This window comes from Convolutriloba macropyga, chromosome 7 (assembly GCF_964194025.1).
Source record: "Convolutriloba macropyga chromosome 7, txConMacr16.3, whole genome shotgun sequence".
Taxonomy (NCBI): domain Eukaryota; kingdom Metazoa; phylum Xenacoelomorpha; order Acoela; family Convolutidae; genus Convolutriloba; species Convolutriloba macropyga.
In genome coordinates, this window is record NC_134474.1 from 63,687,009 (window position 1) to 63,699,208 (window position 12,200).

The 12,200-nt window shown below is 34.2% G+C and overlaps 1 protein-coding gene across 2 annotated transcripts in view; it reads right to left on the minus strand.

The window, feature by feature from the left end:
* Positions 1-12,200, minus strand: part of LOC142342445 (uncharacterized) — a 108,484-nt gene that overhangs the window by 70,888 nt on the left and 25,396 nt on the right. The window contains exons 5-7 of one of the 2 annotated variants that reach the window (XM_075393770.1): positions 11,159-11,287; positions 7,168-7,309; positions 6,769-6,913 (exon numbers count right to left, since the gene is read on the minus strand). In XM_075393770.1, coding sequence (XP_075249885.1) covers positions 6,769-6,913; positions 7,168-7,309; positions 11,159-11,287 — 416 coding nt within the window. The remainder of the gene's footprint in view (positions 1-6,768; positions 6,914-7,167; positions 7,310-11,158; positions 11,288-12,200) is intronic. The other variant, XM_075393771.1, reaches the window with a different exon arrangement.

Genomic DNA, 12,200 nt, shown 5'->3' on the forward strand with positions numbered 1-12,200 from the left:
CCAAAGAAGTATCAACCCTGAAATCGATCATCACGCTCTAATTTATGAATTTGATTTTTCAGTCTGTAGCTCTCAATCTAATGAATTTTATTACAACCGTGATTTTAAATTTTTTGAGAATGAACAGAATTATTTGAATTTCCTCTTCATTCTCCAACATAGAATAAACAAGATGAATAATTATGATCGTGAAAGTTCATGGTGTGAACTAAGTTCAATCATTCTACAAATTTTTGATGATAAATGTCCAATTACGTAGAAAAAAATCTTCAAAAACAGTTGGATGACAAACAGGTTAAAGAATCTCATTAGCAAGAGAGATCGTGCACATGATACTCTCATATCTCACCCAAATATTAAAAATGAAGTCCGGTTCAAGCAATTACGTAATTTAGTAACAAATGAAGTGCGAAATGCTCGCAAACAACACTATGATCAAAAACTGACTTTATCAGGTAGTCCAGCACAAAAATTTAAAGTGTTCAAAGAATTCCTAGGGCAAAGGAAAAAATCAGTAAAAGACATTGATGTGGAAGAATTTAATCACTTTTTTATCAACGTAGGGAAGAAAGTGAGTAACACAAATTTTCACAATGTAGACAGTGAGCCAGGTTTACCATGTCACGACAAAACTTTTTTCTTATTTCCCGTCGCAATATATCCCAACACTATCGAAATATTCAACATAATAAGTTCATTAGAAAACAAAAGCACAGCGGGTCATGATGGAATTAGTAATAAACTTTTAAAAATTGTAGCCTCTGTAGTTAGCTATCATATGGCTAAGCTGATAAATAGGAGCATTCAAGAAGGGTTTTTTCCGGTTTGTCTTGAAACAGCTAAAGTAATTCCTCTACATAAAAATGGAAGTTTTGAAAATCCTTCAAACTATCGACCAATTAGTCTATTGTCATCCCTAAGCAAAGTGTTTGAAAAAGTCTTGAATACAAAGATGGTTGAATTCCTCGAAAAACATCAACTTCTCTCAATCGAAAAGTTCGGTTTCTGGCCAAAACGCTCATGCACACACGCTATCGCATCAGTTACAGAACTGATGCGAAATGTTATTGACTCACAAAAAATGGGTTTCGCTTGCTTCATTGACTTTCAAAAGGCATTTGACACAATTGATCATTCACTTCTGATATTAAAATTACAAAATCTAGGCTTTCGAGGAACAATTAGTACACTCATTGCTTCATTCCTGTCAGATAGAAAACAATTTGTAGTCCACGGATCAAAAGAGTCGAAAAAAATGGAAATCAATGTAGGTGTTCCACAGGGATCAATTCTGGGCCCGTTGCTGTTTCTTTTGTTTATCAATGATCTGACTCAAATTGTTCAAGATAAATCAAAAATAGCACTTTTTGCAGACGACACAACAATTTTAACATCAGGCAATAATTTGGAAATTGAGGATAAGCTCAATAATGACTTGAAAAAGATTGAAAATTGGTCCTCAAGAAACAAACTTGTCATTAACAGTAAGAAATGAAAAATTGTTGGTTTTGGCCGGAATGTACAAAAATAAAAAAATCTGCTATTAGGCGAAGTGCTTGAAGAAGTAAATTCATTCAAATATCTAGGAGTGTTCATAGATAAGCATCTCAATTTTGATCTACACATTGAATATATTGGCAAAAAATTAGCAAAATTCAACGGAATGCTGTTCCGAGCAAGAAACTTTTATACGAAAACTTTTCTATTACAAATGTATAATAGTTATGCCGAACCAATGATATCGTACGGCATTTTAGCTTACGGTTCCGCAAAAAAAAACAAAACTCAGTTCGATTTTCTGTCTACAAAAACGCATTTTAAAGACTATCTTTTTCAAAAAGAGAGGAGACCACGTATGCTATCTTTTCAAGCGTTACAACGTGCTGTCAATTTTTGACTTATATTTTGACGCTCTTGTAAAAGAGATCCTGGATCAGATTGCAAAAGTTTCTCCTTTGAATTTTCTTGATGTTGACAGTAACAGGCCGAACTCGCGGGCATCCATTAAGTCACTCATCCCTTTACCAAAATTTAAAACACAGACTCAGAGGAAATCCTTGAGATTTTCAATAATAAAAATGTTCAACTACCTTGCTAAAGAAAGTCTATTACCCAAACAAGTATCTAAAGAACAGATTCTTTCGATTCGAACTAAACTTAGGGCATATTATTTGGATAATAAAGATGTTTTCGATTTGTTTTTTAGATATTGCACGTTTTTTCTCTGGGCACCTCTTGTAGAGTCATTTGACTCGTATGGTGTCCAAGGTGGTAATTTGATTAAACTTAATATTCTGTATAAAATGCTCTGTATCATCTACCATCTGAATTTAAATCAATCAATCAATCAATCAATCAATCAATCAGAGGTGGAGATTGGGGGTGAAGTGAGAGGGGGGTTGATACGTGTTTGTGTGTGTGTGTGTGTGTGGGGGGGGGGGGGGGGTGGTCACGCCATAAGTATAAGTCTCTAAAACAGTATCTGTGAATCGCATTCTTGGAGACAAGTGAGCTGAAAGGCTCCAATGCCCGAGAGCACTGAATGCCCGCTGGGCGCAAACTGCTTATCTCGCTTTTGAGGACGAAAAGTCAAATGATTCAGACGAACAACTGGTCATGCAAAAAATTGCTTTAAAATAAGGCCGACATGACTAATACCCGTTAAAAGCATCAAATAAACCCGGCAGATTGCCCAAAATTAGCGGCCATGGATTCCCTTAGCCAGAATTGGGATTGAAGGAACAGAAAAACATTGATAAAAATTGAATGTTTTAAAAAATATATTTTTAAAGTGAGGTTTATTTTTAAAGTAGGATTTGTAGTTATGCATACTCCTTTTTTCAATGAGAGGATTAAGAGGCTACAATCAACGCTTAACAAAAAAGATTTCTGAAAACAGATTTCATGCAAAAAAGTTTCCTGAAATTCAGACAAAGATTTCAATGAAAATGTCGAAAGGCGGCAAACAAAGGTATAATGAAACAAATTTAAATTGACGAAGTGGATAATATAGCATAACAATAATTGAACTGTAATCCAAAGAAATGACTGACAAACCTGAGAGCTCTTTAGTTGACAAAAAAAATGGATAACAAAAGCTAGACAAACCTTTTCTTTACAAAAATTGTATTCTATCAAAACAGATATTGAGCTATTAATGCATTGAGAACCAATAATTAAAATTCAAGTTTTCGAAAAAAAGCATAAAAACCCATTTTAAAGATATATTTTTGATCATAAACACAAGCACAAACAAAAATGTAAGCCTAAGCCAAACAGAACAAAGAAACTCATCCAAACCCAGAAAAATAGGTCAAATTATTTTAAAAAAGTGCATTAAATGTTAGAAAGTTATTGCGTTTTTATAGCTGAAAACTATTCGTAATCACAAAATTGATCTTGAAAAAAGTTTCGTTGCACCCCTAATATAAAGAAAAATCAAAAGGACAAAATTTTCCTAAGAAACCTGAAAAATTTAGCAAAATATTAAAAACTTTTTAAGATTTCAGATGTTATCATCTAAATGTTTGTCTGGATCATCAAAAAGTCATCTACATACCCAAATTCAGCTCGAAAACTGTTTCCTTGGTCACTAAAATTAAATAAAACTTTAAAAGTTCAAGAAATTCAAACCACTTGAAGAGAATTAGGAGAAAATGATTAAAAGTAGCAAAATTAGAGACAGCCGGATCGTAAACTAATGTTATGCTATAATTTTTAATCCATTACCCGTGTTCAAACTTAAAAAAAATTTCTTGGCCCAAAGAGGTGAAAACCACGGAAAACTGACAAAACCTTCAAAAATTGAAAGAAATTAGCTGAACTGCTTTGACTTTTTTGCTAAAAATGGCATGAACAACAAGAAGAAATAAATAAATTTTGCGTAACAAGACATTTTGCCATACAAAATTAAAAGACTTTCAAAATAGACAAAATAACAAAATAAAATGAAAGATAATTGACAAAAACAACAAAAAAGTCTCTTCATTCAGTGCTGAAAATCTAATCTTTTCGTTTACATTTTCCTAACAATTTTAACATATTACGCATCTTGAAAAAACTACTGAATCGAACTAAGGGCCTCTATTGTAACTCAAGATCAACCGAGTTTTCACTTGTTTATCTCGTTTCGCAAGCTCAAATTTATCAACAAAGTTGTAAAAATATCTTACGAAAACATAAAGCATAGCCGAAAGACAACGGAATCGCCTAACGTATATGTTCACTTAGGTACGAGTCAATCTATTGTTTTTTACAACGATCGCTAAATATTGAGAAGCGGTACTTCAAAACATTTGTTTTGATATAACCAGTTCAAAAAATATTAATTAGATCAGTGCACGATCTAATTGTTTTCGAAAACGAGCGAAACAACATTTTAAAAAAGTTAGAGACAAACAGATGAAAGTGAAACAAAATTATTTAAATGTTACCTGTTTTAGAGCTTTAACCAGTGGTTTGTTTATCCCATTTCACAATATCAAAGACATTGACAACCCTAGAAAAAAAAGCATTGCCAGAAGACACCGGAACCGACTCATGTAAATGTTATCTTAGGTCCGAGTCAATCAATCATCATTCAACTTTCTTACTTCCCTTTCTTGCATTAATCAATCTGAAATAACAGCTGTAAAATAAATATCCGAAAATTCAAATCTGTTAAAAAAAATGTTAAAATATCTGAAAAACAGTCTTCCTATATTGCGACTGCCGAACAACTATTGGGAAAAATTTCAATAAAAACAACTTTCTTTAGAAGATTGTCTACCGAATAAAACGGATGATGGGCAGAGAACTGAGAAAAGGGAAGAATAGCAATTGCTTTTTTTTACAAAAATCCCTAAAAGACGAGAACCTATCCCTAAAAGACGAGAACCTGTTCTTCAAAACACTTGTTTTGATATAAACAGCGTGAAAACTATCAATTAGATCAGTGCCCGTTCCAGTTTTTTTCAAAAGCAAGCTAAAAATTTTTTTAAATTACAGACAATAAAAATTAAACACATGAAATTGAACCAAAATTCTATTAGGTTTTCTTAATATTCGTTAATAAACATACCTACTAATTATAAACAATCAAAATTGGTTACAAGCAGACAAAAGAATCCAATCAATACATCCTCCAATCCCCAAAAACACAAAAGGTCACCTCACAAAACCTACAAAGATGTTGCAGAAAATTGAAGGAGACTTTAAAAATGGTAAAAAAAATTGTTCATCAGGTGAAAATGGCAAAAAAATAGCTCGAAATTCTATCTTATCTCGAAAGTTCTCGTAAAGATATCTCAAAAGATCTTAAATTTTTAATTACTAGCTCAGATAATGGTTAAAAACACCTTTGACTGAAGAACTTACAGTTAAAACTGAAAAAAACGCTTCTATAGAGGATTTTTAGAACAAACGTTATTTGTTTTAGTGAAAAGGCCAGGTCTATACTTCTCTTGCACTTTTTAATGACAACACCTACAAAATAGCTGTAAAATAAAAATTGCGCCGAAAAAATAACCACTTAAAGCGCAAAATCAGACAAATTGGGGAGAACTTCATAAAAAACAGAAGAAAACCTGAAAAAAAACTGCACAAAAAACTCAAATAACATTCAAAAGTTCGTCGTGAACAAACTTTGGTCAGCTAAAAAAAAACGAAACATGCAGAATCTTATTGCTCCTCTTCGAATTGTAAATGTCAAAAGCAACGCAATACAGCAACGCTCAGCTTACAGCTTCGCAGCTATAAGTCAAGGAAATGGTAGCTTCTCTTCTTGCAAAGCGACAACAAATGTTATAGCTTTTTTGTACGTTGTTTATCTGCCACAAAATTGCTTAAGGAAAGTGTTCCCCATTATCTTACCACTCTTAAAATTACCGATTTTTTGTGACTCTTTGCGGCAAAAAAAGAGTTCCTTATTAAAATTTTTCTTATATGCAATCGCAATGAAAATATTTGACAGTTGTCTTGTTGGGGGGATGAGTTAGGAAAAAAAGAACTCTTCATTTCTTCTTTCAAACTCGACGCACGAGCTGGATACTAAAGTATAAAAAATATTTGCCAAATTATTTGCTACGGAGCACAAAAGTCACTAACTGCAGCTTTTAGGTATTGAATAATTGTTTGATCAACGATAATTAATTTGTCACAGTAGTCTTAGTTGGTATTCCTATCCGTCTGGTCAGTTCTCTGTTTCTACTTCAAAATTGAAAAGCAGTAACATTGATTGGACTGATAGTAGTGAAGGAACTGTTTATTTAGAATTTTGTTTTTTTTTCAGAAATGAGAAACAACTTCAAATATGTAGTACCCGAGTGGTTATTTTGCCAATATGTTGCAACATGAAATGCAACTGCATTTTTGTAAAATCAAAAGCTACATTAAAAGCTAATTTTCGTCATTTTAACGACAAAAATTAAATGTTGTATTTATGAAACATGAAAAGCCAATTTGAATGCGAAAAAAAGTAACATCTACGCTTATTATTTAAATCTATACGCAGTATTATTTCAAATTTTCGCATAGAAACTCAAATTTGTTTCTGGTCAATGTTGGTTAATTCACGTTAACCAACATTGACCAGAAAAAAAATTATCGCAATTCTCTTGTATAATTTTGCGGTTGATGCGTTGGATTTCTGTTCAATGCATTCATTGCAAAATTATGTTAAAAAGTTGGGATGAGTTTCTAACGCTAGTTACTACTTATCTTACAGCATTTTGACAAATTTCCTCGGCCTTTGGAATCCTTTTGCTCGTGGTACAAGTAATGAATACAAACCAGCAGTTTTCTTGTGAGTTGAAGTGGCCCAGTTGTCTCCTCTGGATCTGATTGTCTCTACAGCTGCTCCTCTCTTACTGCTCATTTGAACAGAGTTCTTGTTCATTTTACTGCTCATTTTGGCAGTCGCCACCTGACTTTTCTTCTGAAATCATCAGAATATTCTTTCATTCCACTCCCTTAAATTATGATGCCCAAGTTCGAGAGCTTAAGACCCGTTGGTGTAAATGGGTAGCACACTATAGGCTTGCAAGAAACAGATGCTGGTTCGAATCCGGTACTGGTCCATTTTCACTGTAGTTGCACCTGCATAGAGCCCCTAACAAGAACTGACGTGCAGCATAATATTGACAAAAGAGAGCTGCAATAACTTGTGAATGCATTTAATAATTTACATACCGAAGTGGTTGTCTTTTTCGTGGTGGGTTGATTCTTTTTGGTAGAATTGAGGTTTGAGGAGCTGAGAAGTCGTGATGTTGGCACCTCTTCAGAGTCACTTTCGTACAGGTCAGAAACATCTTCGTCTCTACTAGTTTGTCTGCTGTTAAAAACACTACCATAAAAGTATCTCAATCAACTTCAGTCCCTAATCACTTACAGTATACTTCCCAGGTTTGCTTCTTATACTTAGTTTATGGCCACGGAGAACATTTATATCGCCAAAAAATCAATTTCTGTCGTAGCACACCCAACTAAGATCAGTAAGTTGAGAGTTATTAAGAAGTTAAGAATGTCGCATGATAAATATTGGAAAATTGGAGTCAAAATAAAGATCAGAATTCATTCTTTGAAGAGATAGGCCAGGCTGAACGTAAACATTCTCTATGGATTTGAAAAATGTTTGAAAAGGAGAAAGCACAAAATAAACAGTTTTGCGGAGCAAAAGCGGAGAAAAATACATGAGATACTTTTATTTCTACAGTTTATTTTGCAAGAAGTAATTTCAGTTTGAGGATCAAGATGAAGAAAATATTGGAAAACGTGCAATCAAAAAACCCAGTAATTAAACATGAACTTGATAATACTTCATTATAAACTGATGCCTCTGCTGATCATGTCACTCTTGAGTTGCAGAGGTGATTTTTCATAATAGGATCATCTGGTATATTAGCATTTGATTTTGACCTCTACAAGTAGAAGTTAGAGAAAAAATTCCAACTACTCATCATTGTGAAAAGTAATCCATCTCTAGTGTTATCACTATTCCCATTGTATAGGCAGTTAACTTGGCAGAAGGCCCAAATAGCTAAAATATCAACAGAAAATCAATTATTTGCCTCAGATGGTTTATCATAGCCCGCCAATCGCCTGAGAGTAGCCATCACTGACGCGCTTGATGCACAGAAGGATTTAAACAGAAAAAGAAATAAAGGAGAGGAATAGATATAATTTTTTTCCAAATGTCAAATAGTGTACTAATTTGGTGTGCAGTTTTAGTTAGATTCCAAGACTATACTTAATTCAACTTCCAAACTGAAAACTAATAAGCTTAAAACTAAAGTCAGCAGGTAATTGCTCTAAAAATGATTTTTGATAACCATGAACCTTGGTAACCAAATGCATTAGAACTTACCCACCGAACTTTATAGGTTTAACCCGTTTCTTGCATTTTGGCATTTTGACGTTGACCTATTCAATAGGGTGCAAAACCCAATGCATGAAAGAGTTTGAAAACCATTCAGCTGAAATACTAATTGAGATAAGTCACAAGTCAAAGCTGAAACTTGTGACTTATGCAAAAATTTTGATCAATAGGTAAAGCGAAACCAAAAAATATATCGGGACAAATCATGACCTAAAACTAAAAAAATCACTAAAGAAAAAAACTAGATTTAGAATGAACTCTGAAAACCATATAGAAAAGTTAGATCCAAATTGATTTCAACAGCAAAACTCAATGTCAAAATTCCGTGTGTTAACAAAAAAAACCACAAGCGGTTTCCCGCTAAAATAGTGTTTCCCGAACTACTTTGAAATTAGAGCGAAAAACTCATACCGCAAAACAGCTGACTTTTTCGCTCCACATCCGTTATCGGTGTGACGAAAATCACTATTGTGATTTGACTTCAGAGCTCATCAAAATGTATGAACGGGTCTTAAAGAAAAGGCAGCGCTCTAATACAATTCAATTTCTTTTAATTGTTCAAAAAAGAGAGCGTCTAAGAAAAAGCCGTTGAGAGGCTGAAGGCGTCTGTTGAAAATGCTCCCAAAAATACAATTGTGGAAATCATGGAGAGAACAAATTTTCCTAAAAAAAGTTGGAATAAAAGTTTTTTTAGCTAAATTTTTTTGCGAGAAAACTGCATGAACAAAAATCACTCTCTCCTTCTTTCGACATTTGATAATGTATTGTTAAAAACTTTTCGGTCTGGCTGGAGTCTGGTTTGACGGCATTGCAACCTCCTGGCTGGGTAAACCCTATTCCAAGTTTTGGGGGTGCTAGCTGAGCTTTTTTCCTACATCCATGGGTGGCTAATCAGCCACGCTTCTTTCGAGCTTCTTGGAAACTGTATTCCACTCCAAAGTAGTGGGCTGTCAGGACGTAACTCATTTTTCCTAATTTTGTAAGGAACGCGCAAATTATTATCATGCGTTATGTTTTCTTCGATAATTGTCAATGCGTTCAACAATCGCTTTCGTAGCATTAAAATGCAAAAAAAACTAAAATTGAACGAGTATGCTTCCACGACACGTATGTACCTCTTTCCAACTAATGAATCAGAAAATGTTGTAATATTATTTTGTAAAATTAGATTGATGATCAGGGCCAAATGAATACCTCTGCACAGAAAAGGGTCTAAAGCACTTTAAAAAATTACCGACCAATTTCTCTGTTTATGGTTTGGAGAAAGGCATCTGAAAAGTTAATTTTCAATCCGATTTAATACTTTCAGCTATTAGTACAATATAAAATGGACTTACAACAAAAACATAACAGATCTGAGGCCGATTCAGAGTTGACAGACCAAATTTGATTAAACAGACATTCTCATGTTGCCGCTTTTCTCTTAGACCTACGTAAAGATTTGATACAATCGATCATAAAATGCTAAATAATTTGTCGAGAAAACCAATAAGATGAAAATATCAAGTTTAGTTTCAATCATATCCTTCAAATAGAAATTAGCTCTGGTTCCTTCAATGGTTCCTTCAATGTTCTCAACACACATTTATGATCTTCCGCGGTTTAGTAAATTAGCTAACGTTTTCTTTATCGCGATTCAGACAAATTTGTCTCTTTTTTCGATGGTAGAAAAGCTAGTGATAGTCTATGCCAAATCAGAAAACGGCTTAACTCAAATAAAATGGAGCTCAATAACGGACATAGCCGGCAATTCGCCGAAAAATAACAGCAGTTGACTCACTTGACGCACATTGGGATTGAAACAAAAAAAATATAAGAGATGCAATTTTACAGAATTTTTCTAAGTTTTAAAGTGATCTTGTTTGGTGTGTAAATTCTGCGTATTCGTTCAAAATGTAAAATTACACTTAATTCAGCTTCTCAATTGCAGGCCATTAAGCGTAATACTAATACCAGCTAGCAATCGCTGTAATGAAATTGAATTAGCTGATGCACTATAACTTAATGACCGGGCTTTATATGTTTTTCTCATTCCTTTGTTTCGATCTTTTGACTTTGATCGCACGCACTACATTTCGTAATTCTGTAAGGTAAAAACCATCTGAATAATTTTTCTTTGATTGAGGAGAAATTTAATTCAACATTGCAATGGGAAACAGTAAGTATTCAGCTACAAAGTTTCATGGTAAAAACACACATCACGATATTTTTTGGAAGCGCTGTACTCCATAACAACCTATCAGTTTTTGGAATTCTACCTTAACACACTCACGTGCTCATTTTAAAATGCCGAAAATCTGCAGTGCCAGAAGTTAAATTGCCAGAAATTGCTACTTAGCCAGAAGTTGACTTCCGTTGACTTTCGTCTTTTTAAAACGTGCGCGTTTCGTGTTATAAGCATGGTTAATTGACTTTGCAGAGGTCACTTCAAAATTCTGACGTAATATCTCGAAACACTTTGCGGTTCTAGATAAACGCCAGAAGTTCTCACTGACTTCAAGCAGAGTCACTTAAACGTTACAAAAACATTCTTGAGCTCAATGCAAAAAGGGTAGTCAAGAATTTTAGACAATAAGGAACTAGCAGAACTTAACAATGAAAAGAATTGAGCTCATCAAAAAACTTTACATTTCATTAATGTTTAAGACTGTCAGGTAACTGCAAGGACTTACTTAGCTTTTCTTGCTATGGTCAAACTGGGTGCGCTAGATCGTTCAATAAAAACAAATTTTACCAAAATATCAAGTTAAAAACTATTAAAATCTACTTCAGTGCAAAGTATAACTCTTATATGATATGCCCTACCTTTTCTTTTGTGAAGCCATCATTCTAGAAGTTGAGTTTGATGGACCATGGTGAAAGAAACTTCTGCTCATGTTTCGACTATCTAGAGATTTGCGTTTGTCAGTTGCGGTTTTCCTACGACTGCTTCGGCTAAAAAAAAATTTACTGCGAAGAAATAACCCCAGCTTTTCCGGCCGAAGATTTTACCCGAAAATAACGGGAAAAGAGTGTAAAGCGTGTTAAAAAAGATTTTTTGACGCCTAAACTTCTCCACTGAAAAAAGGTTGAAAGAGTGTAAAATAAAAGTGAGATTTTAAGAATAAAACGAGCAATAAAAGTGAAATTTTTTGAACCTCTTTATGATTACACTCCCCAAAAGACCATATGGTTATCTTGCAAGATTCTGCCAGAATCTTGCAAAAACAGCCTATCTTGCAAGATCTGGCAGAAAAATGGTTATCTTAAAAGACCTGGCAGAAAAACGGTTATCTAGCAAGATCCGCCAGATCTGGAAATAGATGCACCAAAACATCTCTATTTAACACCGTGTCAAATTTTTACTCCAAAAACATGAGATTACCTAATATGTGAGATAAAATGTAAGATGTCCTTAGAGTACATAATCTTACATTCTTTTAGCCTGCATACTCGAAGACTGACAATCTTGAACACGCACTCTTTCTATTCCCCACCCATTTTCCTTAGCCTCTAAACCAAAAATGCTTGACGAACTCTTGGCGTTCCATCTATACAATTCTGCTCCCCATCCCCAACCCTTGCATCTTTTTTTTGGGGGGGGGATACTTTTTGGGGGGTTAATTGTAAAAAATCCCCTCATTACCCCCCCCTTTAACCCCCATTACCCCCTAATCTTACATCGTTTTAACCCCAATAGACAATTAAGCCCTACTCTTACATCACTTTAGGGGTAATCAGGGGGTGTCATTTAGACACGCGCAAAGTCTGGTCAATATTTTTTAGATACACTTAATGGTACTTGAGGGTGCCCCTTCAAGTAAAAGCGGATCTTTTTCGTTTGTGCCCCCCCAGCTTAGTTGGCGCA